Here is an 18,314-nt window from a genome sequence, read left to right on the forward strand (position 1 = left end):
AAGATGCAGTAAAAAGTACAGTCTGGGACTCTGGATTTTTAATACTTTGTTCAAACTCACTTTTAAAAACCAACAATTTGTTTTCTGCCTGCAGTATCTAAATCCTGATCTACAACCAACACCTTCTAGAGAATGAAATTCTTTTTCCTTCTACACTGAATATATTCAATATTGAAATCTCTTTGGCTTTTAAAGTTGCATTTGCTGCTTAAGACAAAATTAAGTTAAATAACAGGATTCTTCTGGAAAATGACTTTAGCTTACATGGTGTAAGCTAAACTATAAACTACGTGATATAAAAAACAAACTGAAAGGATGTAAGAATAGACAGCTTCAGTAGAAATTCATGTATATACATAACATCTAGATCATCTTCAATATTTAATTGTAAAAAAAACTATTTACCAAAGAAATACTGCTTTTCAAATCCTTACCAATTTTGTGCAGTTTTTCACAGCAAATAAGAGCTACAACTCTCTCAGCCAATCTTGCACAACTCATTGGAGGACCCTACAAACATTTAAATATTTCTTGAAGTCTTTAGTTGATTAACAAACAAAAATAAACAAACAGTTTAACAAAAACACTAAGCAAACAAAACTTAATAAAATATTATACTGATGACAGTGTTGTGTAGATATGCTAGTTTACATTGTTTTTCTACAGAAATCAAAGTTACAAGCTTCTGAATTCGAAATACCACTGGTGAAAAACAATTAAGCACATTCATAAAAAAAAAAAAAGCACTGAGATGGATATCTAAATATATCTAAATACTTTTGCCCACAGAAAAGACAGTAATTGTTGCAAAACAGATAACAGAAATAGATTTAAATGCAGTTACAGAGCACAATGTAGGAAGAGAAAGTCATATGACTTTCATTAATATTGAAAAACATCAATTTAAAAAATGGGGCATGCACACATCTATACCAACAAATTCACTTATTCTTATGTTCCTCTGTCCCCAAATACCTACAACAATTGACGCTCGAAGAGGTGAGTTGATTGGCAGGTAGAGAGTAGAGTAGAATGTATGATCAGGTAGTTCTCTGGTTTTACACTTGGGAGCTAGGTGTGTAAATGGATCACTTGGTAATCTAGCACAGTACCTAAATTGACAAGAGATTTTTCAAATAAACAAAACTTGCAAAGTGAAACTTAAAGACATTTTCTATGAACCTTACTGGCACAAACACTACAGGAGACCATTTCACACTACATTTTGCACTGCAAGAGTACAATGTTGACTTATGTTCTACTATCTGCCAATTAGGAGACCTCCAAGTCCTTTTTCGCAAAAGTAGTTTTTAAGGAGATAGTTCCAAGGCTGCAATGACAACTACTGTAAAAATGACTATATGTCATGGGTTTATGATTTTTGTTATCAGTATTGCACATCATAACATCATGTAAAGTATTGGAGTTAAAAAGCTAATGCTTCAGTTCCATGGATTGCTGATTTTCCAAGTACCCAGTTCTCAGAACTACATGCTCCAGAGGATTTTGCATTTTCCATTCAGATGGAAACCTAAAACTGCTCACAACTCACGAGACTGCCCCTTTTTTTGCTTCTTGTCTTGGCAGTGTGTGCTCCCTTGCCATCTCTCTTTCAGCTTTAAGTAAGGCCTTCAGTTTTGGACACTTTCTCACTAATTTTATTTTATTTATAAGCCTCAATTCCAATTATATAGCATTATCTTGCATCTCGATATTGTATTTAGTAAATTAGCTTTCCTCTTCAGATTGTTGCCGCTATTTTGTTTTTAGGCCCATCACCCATCTATCTACCCTTCCACTTTTTCTCACTTTCCCTGGGTACAAGTTTGTGGGTCCTCTTTCCCCATTAGTCACAGAACTGGGCTGAACCAGCCCCGTAAACCTTTGACATTTCCTCCCACGCCTCCCTCTCTTTTTCAGGCTGTTCCGATCATGGACACAGACAGATCCAGAGATAACTCTATGACACTATTCCATCCTATGTACCAGAGTTTCCATTCATCTTTTTCTCTATCTCCAGACCTTTCCTCCATTGTAATCACATTCTCTGCTTCTCAAATACATGTCAAGATCAAATGTGTCAAGGAACTTGTTATGCAACCATGACAGTGACATGCACTGGACCTTCTCATGACTCAAGAACAATACCACACATAACCACATGCCAGATACACTTTGAGTAGTCTACCATTACACTCCGTCTCAATCTGACTGCTTTGCTGAATTTCATTTGCCAGGCAACTCATTCAAATGATCTGTATCTATGTAAATTTGTCTGCTGATGTCCTATGGCAATTACATCAAAAGCTTTAGTTAATAGAAGGATTTTACGTGATCTACTTTCCCCTTGTTCACAGAGTCAAGCACATCATCACACATGAAACAACAGGTTCAGACAGGCAAAAGCTGCTCTTGACGAAACTGTTGGCTGTTGCCAATCACCACTTTTTTGCACTTATGGAAACGTGTTCCAAAAGGATTCATACTAAACAGCTGAGCAGTCTTGTACTTCTCTGGCTCCTTCTGTTTGCCTTTTTGGAAGAGGGTCCTAACATTCACCTTATGCTGTCGCTAAAGGCCTTTTCTAGCTACCATAACTTTACTAATATACTATTGGCTAGTTCCCTTGGAAACACACTCTCCAGTCTAGCAGAATGGTACTATGTTCAGCTTAAAGCATTGTTGTTTTTTTTTTTTTCCAACACAACAACACATAGACTTTGTAAGAGTGAATTTTACAATTGGAACATTTTACTACAGTTTTAGTAAGCCACTTATTGGTTTTCAATGTTACCTTATTAAGAGAAAAAACAATCTTGCTACCTGTTTCAAAACTAAATGTTTTCAGGGCAGCTTTTATCTACAGGATGATTTTAATTAAGCAGGAATCTGTTATTATGTTCATTACCAGAGTTAGAATTTCTGTAGAATAAAGAGAAAAAAAGCAAACCATACTTTCGAACTTCCACAACAATTTTCTTTGGAACACCCTGTCAAGATTTCCAAGATGAAATGTGCACAATGCCCAAGTCTATATTCTTCTGTTGCAAAACAGAGTAATGAACTTCTATTCATAGAAAAGTAGTAAAAGTGAACATCCCTCATACCTATTTATGTGTCCAATAGCTGTGTTGATAGTAACCCTTGGACTGTTCTCATCTGTCCTCAGCACATAGGGTGGAAACACATCATCATCATCAACAATGGGTTCAGTTTCCATTTCGCTGGTATCAACAGATTTCGAGCATTTATTTCTCAGGATCTTAACATTTCAAGAACAGAACACGGTAAAAGATTTTTCCTTTAAAACACATTGCAATTAATTTAATAAAAGTAGGTATAGTCCTTTGACCACATACCTTCTCAATTGCTTTATATGTCTTAAGATCTTCTTCAAAACTTTTAATTTTGTCTGTATCTGCTAACATTATGTAATTGGAAATTGGTGCTCTAGCTCTTCCTTTTGACTGCACATAGGAACGGTATTCCGTGGGCAAATCAAAACGCACCACCAAATTGCATTTTGGTATGTCAACACCCTCTTCTACAATACTGGTAGCAATAAGAAGATTGGTCTCATGTGCTCGAAATTTTCTAAGAACCTGTAAAAGTAAGGAAGACAAATTTGAGACAACAACAAATCGAGAGACTGATCTGTCACCATTTGCATTACTCAGTTCATCAATAAGCTATTAGAGCTAAGAGGAATTGATCAGACATTCAAATAACTTGATTAAGTATGCAGATATAAAGTTACTAGTATTTACAAGACACAGCAAGGCTATTTTATCAGAGTAGTCAGATTTTTAGGAATTACACCTGATATGAGGAATTAAGCAACTCTAAGGATCTACTGTCAGGCAACAAAAGCATCACACCTATTTATTTAAATTTTTAAAATACAATATAATAAAATACTGCCTTCAGGAGAGTGGTTTTTCTTCCTAAAAATTATTTCTGTGGCTGAAACATACTCTTTTGGGATGGAAATAAAAGATCAACACATTCTAGAGTTGGTACTTCTATTTTTAATATTTCTAACCAATAAGGATTTTTATTTTTTTATTTTTTTTTCCCCTGGAGAATAGGGAAGAAAAAAGGTCAGAAGAAGCATAAAGAATATTTTCAGGAATATTAGGAGCTGTGACAAGTTAGATCTGAAATTCAAGAAAAGAAGTAAACGTCTTAAGAAACCTAAAAAGTTTCTACAGACTACCCCATGATAATGTATACAGAGAGGCTCCCATAATACTAAAGACTATATATTTTAAATTTGTTAAATAATTGATGCCATCAACATTCACGGATTTTAAGTTTTAATACAAGCAGTGTATGATCACTGTAGCTATCCTACATTAGAGGATTCAGCCCATGGTAGTTTGAAAAGACTTTATATTCTGGATGACAGAAGTGTCTTTTTTTGCATCCTTATATTGAAAAAAAGGTGTGATTTTATTAGATATTTATTAGGCTTGATTAACTTAATTACTTTTATAAGACATAACATTTTTTCCTTTAAGTACATTCACTATTAAACTCCTGACCTACTACATTTCAGGAGCTTTATTAGGTTAAAATTTTGGTGTTGCTGCATTACTATGCATTTTTTTGAAGTCTGACTTCAACATTACTCTCTCCTCACCATGTAAGAGGCCAAATTGATAAAAGCATACAATGATTTCAAAAAAAGGTACTAGATAACAATATCATCACAAAAGTCAGAAAGTTGACAACCCAGCCCAGATGGGAGAAAAATGCATTTGATCTCCAAAAACCTTACGTGCTCGAACCATGGAGTTTTACATTGATATAGTTTAGAGATTTAACAAATGCTCTTTTAGCAAAAATAAACAAAAGAAACCTAATGACTGTTAAAAATGCTAGGAACTTTAATTTGCTGTATAGTATTACTATACTATTAATGCAATGGAAAAAAACAAAAAAAAAAAAGATGGCTAATGACCTGACAAGAAATGAGCATCACTTTAAATAAAGCTTTTACATGAAGTTTTGTTTGTGCAATGTGACATACAATTTATCTAAACATCTGTTATTTTTTATGAAGAACATCTGTACCTCAAATTAGCAATCATATCTATAAAACCACAGGCATTCCCCAAAATTCTAATGACTGTTTCCAGATTCTGTGTGTAAGAAGAGTACTGAAGTTACTGCTAGTTTCAGTTATTTTTCTTGAAGTTACCTCTTCCTGTTTTCTGAATTCTACTTCCATCTGCTTGTTACGAGGCTGATTCTTGCCAATGCCATGTCCAGTTATGAAATTGCTACTGATGTAAGCCAGTTCTGGATCTTGTTTGCCAGCTTCTTTTATCAACCTAAAAATATCATGTGCTTTTTAGAAGTCACACAAGCCAGACAATGGAAGACAATCTTTTGTTTGCAATAGCTTCATTTAAAAATGAATAAAAATGTGGAAGTGCAAAAATTAAACATTATGCTAAAATATAAGCTAGCCTTCTTTCCTTAAAACACTAGATTTACTGAAAGCCTTTGCAAGGATAATAAAAGACAGACCATACACAGCATACAAATGTATGTATCATATACATTCTAGAACCATCATGGTAAAATACATGGCTAGAAAACAGATTTTTTTAGAACCAAGCTACTACTCTAAAGCTTCCTGCTAACAAACTCTCTACTCATGTCATTTTAGCTCACTTTCTGTAAGGGACAGACCCTAGCAGAAATACCTTTAATTGCTCCCTCAAAAAAGTATGTTTCCTGAATACACAGTGTTCATTCAGTGTTCTTCTTCTACATCTGTCTTCAGCTTATAGAAAGAAGTAAAAAAGGCTGCGCTTGGCAATGCTTTGGTTTCACAGATGAGAGAAAATTGCTTGCATAAATAAAGCACTGAATCTAGAATAATGTATTTGTGGATTTAAAAGCATGATTAGCTTGCTCAATCAAAGTAATTGTTAATGCTGTAGCACCCTTAGTTGACCTGTTTTCAGCATGGAGAGAGTATGGAATTTCTCAGCCACACAGCTTTCTGACAACAGAACCAATAAAACCAAGGGTTCTTAACAAAATTATATCTCTTGCATATCTCAGTATAGCCATCCCAGTACCAGTTCTTACAGTACATCCCTCATTTTCATTAAGAGGTTTTCCTCCTGTCCAAGGAAAGCCTGCCTCCATATACCTCCAACAGTAATTCCAACCCCTCCCTGTTGCACCTTGACTGAATAGCCAGCTAGCTGCTGCCAATCAAATGGAAAACGGCTATGCTCTCCTTCCTCTCTCTCCCACTGGAGTACGTACTACTCAAGTCACTGATTTTAATAGTTTATGTGCACCTAGAAAACTTCCTTCCTTTGTATTGTGTTGAAATTGTAATGGACAGGGAAAATAAGATAATGGAAAACTCACAAATAGCTTGGTATCCTTACAGAAAAAAAACAAGAAGGTTCCTCCTGTACTGAAATTTGCTCTTAATAGCTTGAGGCTGAACAGATTCATTTTTTGTATGCAGCCTAGGCTCTTACAACAGACATTCTAAGAAACTAGGAGTTACAACTGTAACACTTCTTTTATTTTTAATTTTTCTGTGTGGCATTTCTACCAAGCTGTGTAGCTTCAAGAGCAACTACTACTGAACTGAAATGTTCTTTGTGTCCCACTCATTACAGAAATTGAGAGAAATCAAAAGCAACTGAATAAACATGCCACTGTGTAGATATTTGGAAAGCTCGAGAAATGTTTAAGACTTTAACCTCATGGTTTAATAGAAAACACAAGTAGTGATAGCTAACAGGCACCATTTTCCAAAGAGATAATTTCAGATCCTCCTCTAGGAAAGCTGTGAGGCACCTCAATGAAAATGGATGGATACTGAGCTTTAGGAAGTGATTTCTAGCTCCTCTAAGCTCCTTTTCAGAACAGGACTCAATTATACAGACAAAACAAAAGAGCTTCATCAGCTGTGTCGTATTAATAAAAATGTTGGTTTCTGAGGGGAGATTTGTTGGTTTTGTTTCTGTTTGTTAGCCTGTTGTAGTACTTACAACAGTGGCTGTTGCTGTTCTCCAAAGTTCTCCAAAGAAAGATCAGCTCTAATTACTGCTTCAGGGGGCAAGGGCGGGAAACAAAATGACCTACTTCTACAAAGCCCAATGCTTTCCACAAGAGTTGCCCTTCCTTAGATCATGAACTACTACATGACTATAATACTATTTTATGAAGTTTGCTTTACCATAATATAGATTTTTGTTTAAATTGACAGTATCTCAAGTTGGTTCTGATCCATATTGGATCCACTGGAAGCTTGAGAGGTTTAGATACACGAGTTCAAACTCTCATGGCTTCCTCATTCAGGAAACAGTACCTCTTCCTGTACATACAGCTGCAGTCAGCAGAGGCCCTTGAACTTAAGCATCTCCATAGAAGGCCTACAGGCTTCTGTCAACCAGCTCAAGTCTGCTTATCTTCCAGGAATTCTGAGACTGAGTGTAGGTGTCTGCACTCAATATATACTAATAGCACATAAGTCTGTCTACGAGAACACCTGATGAAAAAAGCTGGAAATTAAAGGATTTGTAGTTTAACAGATAGCTGAAATTTAACAATTCTGTTCTTGTCCAGTAGTGAAACACCCATCTCAACTTTGCAAAAAATGTCATAATCTTTCAAAGTTATTTCTTCAGGAGCATTAATTCCACTGAAGTACATGATTTGCATTATATTGCATATTTATACAAACATATTTAATGTAGAAAGGTTAACAAAAAAGGGCACAAAAAACACATAGGCAAGTCTGTAGATCAAAGACTATATTATGCAACTCAAACTACTCAGTCAGGTAAAAGATAACAGAAGCATCAGATTCAGAGTTATCCAGAACTAAATAAGCAGACTGCAAAGTACATTTAGCACACTACCAAAAAAGAAAAACCCCTACACCTTCCCTTCCCCCCAAGATATAAATCAGTTTGTGTCAAATGGTGTTTAAGAATTAAGAATGTTAATTATATCTATCATTGATCATACTCAGGAATAGAACTGATAAGGAATGAGATTACTCCAAAGTATATCTTGGCAAAAATTCCAGGATTCCTAGTTTTCTTGGTGAATACTGCAGGAAAGTGCTTAGTGTAGTACTGGTAAACTTTCAGAGGAATTCTGGCAAGCATAAATTTGCTTTTCTGCAGGCCTGTATCATGTAATAACATGATTTAGTAAGCTAACAGTAACATTTCCAGAAGTATAGCACTCAGTAAGTTAGAGAAATTTCCAGCATCCATTCCAAATATATAAAGACCAATTAATACAAATAAGTTTACTCTTATTTTACAGTTAAGGTACAATATTTCATCTTCTACACAAATCAAATTGCAAACTCAGGTCCAGAGTGAACCCTTGAGTACAATTTTCAAATACATTTGCTCTCCCCATCCACACACAACCTATTTTTTTTGTTGTTGCTATTCTTTCTTGACACAGCTCTAGTATAATTTCCTAATGCAACTTTAAATAGAGTTCTGAAAAGAAAAGACAATTCCTTCCATATTCACAATATAAACATCCACGTGCTGGCAGCCGAACATGCCTTTTTTTGTTTTTAAAGAAGATTTACCTATTTAGAACAACTGCTGTGTATCTTCTTTCCACAAAAATAATTCCACATAAAATATTCGTAAAAGGAGATGGGAAATTAGTCTCTGGCTTCTCTTTCTCCTCAATTTCTTCATCCTCATCATCATCTTCAGAATCACTCCACGATACGTAATTATCCTGATTTCTGTTGTTATACCATTCAACACTTTCAAACTGCTGCCGTTCGTATGGTTTGTATTTGCGCAAAATTTCAAGCAGCTTTATTACTTTTGGAGTTACAAATTTCAGGTCAAGTGAGGCAGGTGAGAAATGCTCTTCACAGAGTGCATGTATTTTCCTTAAGAAAGTGTCTGTAAACAATAAAAATTTCCTGTGCAGCTCCTCTTGCTCATGTTTGATATACTTCTGTAGCTCTCTCACCATCATCCCAGCTACCTTATCTGCACACCAGGGTCCCAGAACAACCAACACAGCTCGACAGTCTGACAATATCTACAACAGATGAATTCAAGTATCAGTTCAAAAGAATACACTCATAAGTTATGCACGTAAGACAGCTCTGGTTCCTCACATCATAGTGCTTATGAATATTGTGATACGTTCTATATTAAATATCTATTTGATATTTAAGGTTGGCTTTTGTCATTAAGGCAACCTTGGGAATATTGGTATTTAATGGAGCCATTTTTCCCCCTCCTAAATCGCAAAACCTCAACTTTGAGCTCTGCACATTTCTGAGCCTCAAAAGAGTTTAAGTAGTATTTTGCAATTTGATGAAATTACTATTTGAAATTAGCTTCAGATAATTGTGCTAAAAATGGGAATACTTCTTGAGGCAGCTCAATAAGCAAAGCAAAAGTATTATCTGTTATGTTTAACACAAAACTAATAAGATAAATGCTTTACGAGGTACTTCTTACTTCATTCATTAGCGATAATTGTCAAGCTTTCAAAAATACCTAACATGAAATTGCATAGTTCTGTTAAGTCTTTCAAAGGAAAAAGGGTGTGTGTGGGCAGAACAGAAAAAAATGGGACTATTTACTACTTGGAAAAAATAACAAAGACACTGGAGTACAAACAGCATTATAGCTGATGACAAGTTTTTTCTTCCCACAGAATCAAGTGGTCCAGTATTAAACAACTAATGAAATACACAAATAACATACAAGTATACTGATGAACTACACATATTAATTACAATGGAAGTATCTCAAAACAATCAGAATATCAGTTTTCAGTTGCTGTTCTAGTTTTCCTTCCTTCTTCCATTCTTGCAAGAAAACACAGAACAAGTTGCCTTCTTTATACTATATTCCCTGAAGTTTATTATCTGTGAGACTTGAGAGTAAAAGTTTCCTAAACAAATTCTAATTAATAGACAGAGGGTTGATTCTACCCACATCAAATGGAAAATTGATTTATTTTTCTTAATATAGGTGCCTCCATCTTCTTGTAGAGCTACTGGATCAGGAAGAAGCACAGAGGGCAATGTACATTAGAAGCACAGCAGTTAATTCGCTATTCTGGATTGTGCAAATACTTGGGATTGGGATTTCAACATTCCTTATGAATTTTTGCCCTACTGCATTTTAAGTCTAGAACAAAAGTTACAAGCAGATGTGATAAACTACAGAGAAGTAGAAAGATAGACTGAATTACTTACTATCCCCCTCTCTGGCCAAAGTAGTCTTTAACTGCCAGAATATTGAGTTTCTAGAAACATTAAACTAAAGTACTTTTAGATGAAAAGAGAAACACATTCTCCAACTTCATCACAGATGGTTATAGAAATAATTCACTTTTAACTTAATACCTGCACAATTGCACTTGAGGATGCAATTCCAAATCTCAATGGAAAAAAAAAAATGGTTTCTGGACTCCACACCCCATGTGCAACAAGTCTCTGTTCAAACCATGCCACCTATATTCTACTCTGCCATCCTGCACAAAAACAAGGGGCAAGCTTGAGGCTAAAGTTTCATTCCACTAGTCACATACTGTTCTCACTAGAATAAACTGTGGAAATTGTAGAGCTAGTTGGATTTTATACCTCAATTCCCACTCAGCATTCTGTAATACAACTGTGCACTGCTTTTCCTAATAACTCCTGTGGCATAATTTCTCTTTTCCTACCGACTTATCCAAAGATGTTAAGACTCTTGCCCTCAGAAATCATGGTGCAGGATGTTTTGTGCCTTAAGCAAATCTGAATACAGGATTCTCAAACCACATGAGGTTTTGATCTACGTTTGAACACTACATATGAATAGTTGACATTCAAGCTCCATTAATTTATGAAAAGATCTGCACTGTTAGTAGAACATGAAAATTAGAAGTCTTTTTGCTCAGATATACCAGGCTAACTCAGAAAGTTTCTGTAACATAATATACGCTGCAAAGAAAAATAGTAAGACTTCAATTCCACAGGGTTTTCATACAGCTTACAACCTTACCTGTTTAGAAATTAACGTAGAATCTCTTTCCTTTGAATGTACAGATATGTTGCAGTCATTTAGAAAATGAAGTGCCTCATCCAATTCCCTTAATAGTCTTTCATACAATCCACTTTTGTCAATATATGGTCCACAGTCTACAACAATCTCACATGGCTGAGAAGTATATCTTAATTGAGGGCAAAGATCAGGTTATTTCAGCCTGTTAAAGTTATATGGCAAATAGCAAGGGCAGTATGAAGCATAGTCAAATACATTTCTATCCCCACCATGAACGATTACAAACTTAAATATATATTTAATAAAAAAAAACAACAAAAATTCTCCATATATACCACATTGATTCATTATAAAAATATGAATCTGTCTAATGTTAATTTCCTAAAAATGAGGTTAGTATCACTACCTACACTTCAAATATTGGAATATCCAAGCCAAAGCACACTGAATCCATTTGACCACAACTTTCACTTTAGCTTTTCCTCTTTTTACATGCCAAACAAGTAAAACAGTTGTGATGTAAATTCTATTTATTTCTTCAACAACATAAAATCTGAATATTAGAGTCAAGTAGACTTTCTACTTAACTTTAAGATGTACTTTAACACTGGTTACCCAAAAAGCAATTTTATATGTTCACCTTTCTGTCCTCACCTCACATAGAGCTAATGGTATCACATACACACAACCTTTGCTAAGATTTAAAATAGCAAATGTTTATAACAGTTTGTTCCTTACTAAACAAAAAAGGCAGTCAATTAAATAGCCATAACTGCATAACAACATACCTATCTAAGACCACCAAATCAGTTGCAGTTTCAGCATTGCTCTTTAATATTTTCTCCAGTTTCTTTATCTTCTCTTCTAACTCAGCAGGATCACACTTCCCATTTAAAATAGAAGCAGTTAATCCCAAGATTCGAGGGGAAGATGGGTAATCCTCACAGATCTGTGAAGCAAATCAGAATGAAGTACCTTCAAACAGTTGTTCCCACCATTCTGAAAGCCTACTATCAGATCAGCAAAGTTTCTATGCTTAGTTGAAAACTGGTATTGAATAGCGTGTACTGGAAAGGGAATCAAATGTTCAGTAAATACTTTCTTCTATTGCCTGGAAGTAAACCTACAGAACTGAAGAACATTTAACAGCAACCACGTTTCAAGATAAATATTTCCATCTAGAAAATATTTAAAGAAATAAACAATTCGTATTACACAAGATAGCTTTGTCATGCTTACAATAAAACACATATCATAATGCTTATACACCATGAAAAAACTAAAGTCATACCAAAAAAATAAAAGCACGCATGATTTGATAAACCTAATGACAGATCTGGAAAGACATCCAACAAATACCTCATGAAGCTAACAATATGCCTTCAAAAGCCCTATAAACATTTTAAAAAATCAGTATTTTAAGAAATACAGAAACCAGTTAATACATCTCATTCCCTAACATTTTTAACAATAATTTTGAGAATTCCCTTAATTTGCGAAGTCCAGGTTAACACCAGATTTTTCTTTGATCACTACAAAGTAAATTACATTGCTTTTCTATAATATCTCATTATGAGTTAAGTATTAATTCATTACAGTAAATCCAGCCCAAAGGCATGCTAAACCATGATTCCATTGATGTTATTCTTCAATAGCAAAAACTGACTCGTTTCCTCATTTCAACCCTTCAGCCTCACCCATGCTCTGCAACCAAGTATTGAAATGTTCACACAGTACAAAACTAACCTTCATAATTTCACGGTATGGATGGTCCTGGATTGCAAGATGGCACTCATCAAACACCAGTAGATTAATATTTGACAGGGATAAATACTCATTTCTCAAAACAGTCAAAGCAACATGACATGTCATAACCAGAACCTAAGTTAAAAAAAAAAAAAAGCATCAATATAAAAAGAGTACAAATTGTCTTAGGCCACAGTAAAGTGAAAAAGCTCTTCTGTACATCACACTTGATAGTATTGACAATATTAGCAAATATTAACTCCATCTACTTATCTGTCTAAGTTCTCTAGATATACTTCATTGGCCATCACTAAATGTTTCACTAAAGGTAAAATAAATACAGAAAAAATGGTTCAAGGACAACAGAACTAAAGCTTACTCAAAAAGGCAGAAATAAAAAGCATGTCAAGGAATGTCAAGGAATGCCGTGTTGAACCTCCTAATGAGGTTCAACACTGCAAAGTGCAAGGTTTTGCATTTGGGCCGGAAGAACCCCAGGCACCCGTACAGGCTGGGAGGAGTGGTCCTTGAGAGCAGCTCGGCAGAGAAGGACCTGGGGGTCCTGATGGACGAGAGACTTAACATGAGCCAGCAGTGCGCTCTGGCAGCTCGAAAGGCAAATGGGATCCTGGGCTCCATCAGGAGAGGGGTGGTCAGCAGGGACAGGGAGGTGATTGTCCCTCTCTACTCGGCTCTTGTGAGGCCCCATCTGGAGTACTGTGTCCAGGTGTGGAGCCCTCAGTACAAGAAAGACATAGAGATTTTGGAAAGGGTCCAGAGGAGGGCGACTAAGATGATTAGGGGGCTGGAGCACCTCCCCTATGAGGACAGGCTGAGGGAGTTGGGCTTGTTCAGCCTGGAGAAGAGAAGGCTGCGGGGCGACCTCATTGCAGCCTATCAATACCTGAAGGGAACTACACCCAGGAGGGGAGTAAACTCTTCAAAAGGGCTGACAATAGCAAGACTAGGGGAAATGGATCCAAGTTGAAGGAGGGAAGATTTAGGTTGGATGTTAGGGGGAAGTTCTTTACAAGGAGAATGGTTAGGCCCTGGAACGGGCTGCCCAGGGAGGTTGTGGATGCCCCGTCCTTGGACGTGTTCAAGGCCAGGTTGGACGGGGTCCTGGGCAACCTGATCTAAATGTGTATGTTTGGTGGCCCTGCTAGGCAGGGGGGTTGGAACTACATGATCCTTGAGGTCCCTTCCAACCCAGGTGATTCTGTGATTCTGTGACATTTTTAGTGATGTTTGAAGTACAATATGTACACTAAAAATTTCTTATGCAGTTATCATCTTTGACCACAAGACAGGGAGACTTGAAAAAAAAAAAAAAAAAAAGGATTAAAAGGACAGCTTTTTACAACAACCTGAGTACCTCTTATACATGTTTTGCCTCAAAATTAGTATACACATATTACTAGCATGCTGAATTTGTTAGAAGAGTTTAGGTATAACTGAAAATTAGCAGTTCTCATCTGGTCTAACTGTAGACTCTGTTTGCATTTATACTTAATACATTACCTGATGCTTAGAGAATTCCTGACTCCATTTCTCTTTTGTCCACGATTCAGTCACCTCTAAACTTGAATACTCTCCCACTTTAAGATCTGAATGTGTCCTGACAGCTGATACTTGCTGAGCAACTTGATTTGCTTAAAAATAAAAACAGACAAAAATCCTCAATCTCATGAAGGTGTTTTCATACATTAATTTTCAAGATGTTTGCCCTAATACTAGCACCATGCTTTATAGTACAATCTTCAGATTAGGCTAATCTTAAACTGGGGTACATGGCAACCTACCTCCATACAAAACTACAGTTAGGAGATAAACTGCTAACTGCACAGCAATTCTGATTTAATGCTTTTATTTTAAATCAGGAAATAAAAGATACCAGAGATAAAGAGGTTGTATTGAGTGTACAATCAGCAAAATGTGAAAGGTGTCACATTCTTTGATCAGTTTATTATCCCTGCTGTTAAGGGCTTCAGCCAAAATTTTCTCCCAAATTTGTTTTCACACAACTTCTATTAAGGAGTTGTCCCATGACAACAGAACTAGCATATTCAGCAACTTAGTATATTTTTCTTCTTACCTGAGTTGACCAAGAACACAGTTCGTTTTCCATTTTTGTTGAAATCCCCCCTGATCTGATAGGACAGCTCTTTAGTGAGTAGTACTGCAATAAAAGTCTTCCCTGAGCCAGTGTTTAAACAGACTATTGTATTATGATCCAAAGCTGCTTCAAGCAGTTCAACCTAGGTTTAAAAACAACAACGCTCTTATTTGCAGCAAAGTGGATAAAATTTGACAAAAAATAACAATACAGGTGGTAAACAAACTACAGACAGGTCAACATGACTTGCAGAACTCTTTCCAATGCCAAAGAACCAACACTATTCTTTCATAACAAAGGTACAGTCACTCACCCAAAAAATATGAATGCACACTGTACAGTTTATCTTCTAAAACTAAATTTCTCCTCAAAACTATTTGAAGCTACATGCTAGAGCTTTTCAGTCTAATTCTATGTATTAGTTCAGCCAAACACGCAAGTACATTACTCAAGGTGATAAAACCCCTTTTCAGTAATATTAACCAAATTCTAGCTTTCAGGCATCTCTGCGGGGCACACAGAGAACTGAAATTCCAGAATTCAGGAATAGCTTCTGTAACAAAATGAAAATCAGAGTACCCTGACAGAGTTTCTGACATTACTAAGCTACTTTCACTAGTGGGCATATCAAAATCAAGTCTGGAGATGTGACTGTAAGCGTATGATCAAGTTGCACAACGCCAAGATTAGGGTATTTATCCCTAATAACACCTTGCAAAGAAAAAGAGAATATTCAGCTTAAAATTTTGATTCATAAAAGCAAATTGAGAAGGGACAATAGGAATTATCACAAAAGCAGAACACATCCTAGCTAGTAAAAAAAGGGACAACTAGGTCCCAACAGGTGGAGCTGTAAGAAACACATGCCTGGACTACGTACAACTGTAGACTTTTCCCATCTGCTCCGCTTTTTTTTCCTATTAAATTCATAGATTTATTTTCACTAATATAGTAATGTTATAAAAAAAAGTATTATCACTAGTACCTGATATTTTCTTGGCGTGTAAATGTTATCATGAATTGCTTCTTGTTGCCACGGTAGTCCAAAAAAAGGACCCATTGGGGAGGAAGCAGGGGTCATGAGCTGCAGTCCCGCCATGCTGAGGGATTGCAAAGCAGGGCTTTTCATTCATTCATCCAGTGTTTCTGTCATTGCGTTTTTGTTCCAGCACAGCCTACTATGGAAGAAAGCAAAACGGTATTAGATACCGTTATAATATGAAGGAAAAAATAAAACAAAAGAATCTAAGGATACATAATTCTACTTTATTTTTTACTTCCAGTAAGAGCTACAATCTCATTACTTTCAGCAGAACACTTCAATTTTGCACTTAAAGAACTTTCCCACTTCAAGAGGTGTATTTAACAAAGTAACAACAACAAAAAAAAGCTGCTTTATGCGCAAAGCTGACTTTAGGCACTTGGACACTTCAGGATAAAGTTCCCCTTGCATTCTAACAAATCTCCTTTTAAAGTTTATTGAATAACACATTGAAAATATAAAGCTGCTTCAACTTCAGGAAAGAAAAACGATTTTCAAGATCAGAGGTAACAAGCAAATCTACCACGTTTTGCATTTTCAAGTAAGTCTTATAACCAAAGATTTGCATACACATAAACGCACAGAACAGGGACTTCATTCTAACCAAAAGCAAAAAGAAGAGGAGCTTCGTAAGAACACGTTGTCAATGAAACAGATAACTTTATCAGAATTGGTAGAAGAATAAGCAGAAATTTAATAAATAACTACAGATGATGACCGTAAGTGCTAATGGAAAATGGGTCCCTTGCCAGATAGACCACCAGTTTCCAGAAAGATACTCTAAGTAACAGTTTGATGACAATTATGTACTAGAAAACAGCTTCCTATTGGAGGTCTACGAAGTTCTCATCACTGGCTATTTTAGAAATGCTTCATATTTTTCAGGAATTATCAACCTATAATCAATTTTTTTTCCTATAGAACTGAATGAATTATAACCTTATTGTACAGAAATGTTCCTACTGTTCTATACTACAGGAAAATTAACTTTTGTAATTGTGCACTGGGAAAGAATTTTGAGACCACTATAAGAATCTATCACTGTTTTGAAGACAAACATTCAGAAAAATGCTAAGTGAAAGAGGGTAAACTTCACCTTTGGCTCAGCAATCACCACTCTTCCTTCTCTATTAAAAAAAAAATTCTTCACCAAAAGGAGTGCATTAATATTGCAGGAATATAGTCTTATATTTTAATTTCAGCTACAGAGAAACTGTCAGGGTGAGAAGATACCAGAAAGAAGAAATATATTCAAAAGTTTAAGAAAAAGCATGTAGTTTCTAAAGGATGTACTAAAGAACGCTTTTGAGATTCTAGCCAATTTCTCCAGTTACTTTTGGATGAACCTCCAAACATGCAAATTTTACAAGTACTTCTCATTTACTTTCTCAATTCTGGAATTTAAGTTATTGTTTCAGCCTGAGTTCCTTTAGATTCTTTAAATCAAAAAAAGATATTGCTTTGTTTAGTTGCAAATACAAAACAACATAGGCTATCACATCATAAAATCAGAAATACATCATTTTTCATTTCAGATGTAATATAAGAGTCCTGGAGATTCTAAAATTGCTTTTATACATTTCAAACTGCATACAAGAACACACAGGTTCTGTTCTAACAATCAAACTAGTAACTCTACATGCTGTCTAAATCCAGTCAGACCAGAAAATGTTTTGGTTGAATCCCCATTTGGAACAACCAGCCCTACGGCTGTTCTTTCACTGAAGTTTCCGTAGCACTACGTCAAGTAAAACAAGTAGTAAAAAAAAAAAAAAAAAAAGTGCATGTGCTATGTACATTTGTGTGTAGTAAAGGTGGTAATTCTTGACATTCTGATCTAAGTGTCTGCACATCATATGTACTCATGTTAATCATTATGTAATTAATACAATTATATCAGTCCCACATGAGGACTGCATTGGGATATAATCATTTTCAGCCACTGACAGAAAGCACCTGGGTGCTATCAAAGCTTTTTTTTTTTTTTTTTTTTTTTTTTTTAAAGAGTGGTGAGGTGCTGGAACAGGCTGCCCAGAGAGGTTGTGGATGCCCCGTCCATGGAGGTGTTCAAGGCCAGGTTGGATGGGGCCCTGGGCAGCCTGGTCTGGTATTAAATGGGGAGGTTGGTGGTCCTGCCAGTGGCAGGGGAGTGGGAGATTCATGATCCCTGAGGTCCTTTCCAACCCTGTGATTCTGTGAACAGGCAGCTTAAGTGCATGACAGTCAGAGAGACTATTGAAAGTTTCTCTCCCTCACACAAGGTAATAGACAAGGCTCTGCTCTAATATCTCTAGCTTCCTTATAATCAAATCAGTGCCATGCTATTTGGAAACACACAGATTTCTTTGGAGAACATAGAAGTCTTCCTCATGAC

At 35.9% G+C, this 18,314-nt stretch overlaps 1 protein-coding gene across 1 annotated transcript in view; it reads right to left on the bottom strand.

Annotated features, from left to right (window-relative positions):
- The window catches only part of DICER1 (dicer 1, ribonuclease III), a gene marked incomplete at both ends in the record, with an annotated part of 36,246 nt that extends 20,219 nt beyond the window's left edge, over positions 1-16,027 (bottom strand). The window contains 12 exons of the mRNA XM_079536717.1: positions 435-510; positions 980-1,112; positions 3,108-3,262; positions 3,360-3,602; positions 5,204-5,336; positions 8,600-9,072; positions 11,037-11,205; positions 11,825-11,985; positions 12,783-12,917; positions 14,304-14,434; positions 14,878-15,040; positions 15,884-16,027. Coding sequence (XP_079392843.1) covers positions 435-510; positions 980-1,112; positions 3,108-3,262; positions 3,360-3,602; positions 5,204-5,336; positions 8,600-9,072; positions 11,037-11,205; positions 11,825-11,985; positions 12,783-12,917; positions 14,304-14,434; positions 14,878-15,040; positions 15,884-16,027 — 2,116 coding nt within the window. The remainder of the gene's footprint in view (positions 1-434; positions 511-979; positions 1,113-3,107; positions 3,263-3,359; positions 3,603-5,203; positions 5,337-8,599; positions 9,073-11,036; positions 11,206-11,824; positions 11,986-12,782; positions 12,918-14,303; positions 14,435-14,877; positions 15,041-15,883) is intronic.
- Positions 16,028-18,314: the final 2,287 nt, after the last annotated feature.

This window comes from Tetrao urogallus (assembly GCF_951394365.1).
Source record: "Tetrao urogallus genome assembly, chromosome: 6".
In the NCBI taxonomy this organism is placed as follows: Eukaryota; Metazoa; Chordata; class Aves; order Galliformes; family Phasianidae; genus Tetrao; species Tetrao urogallus.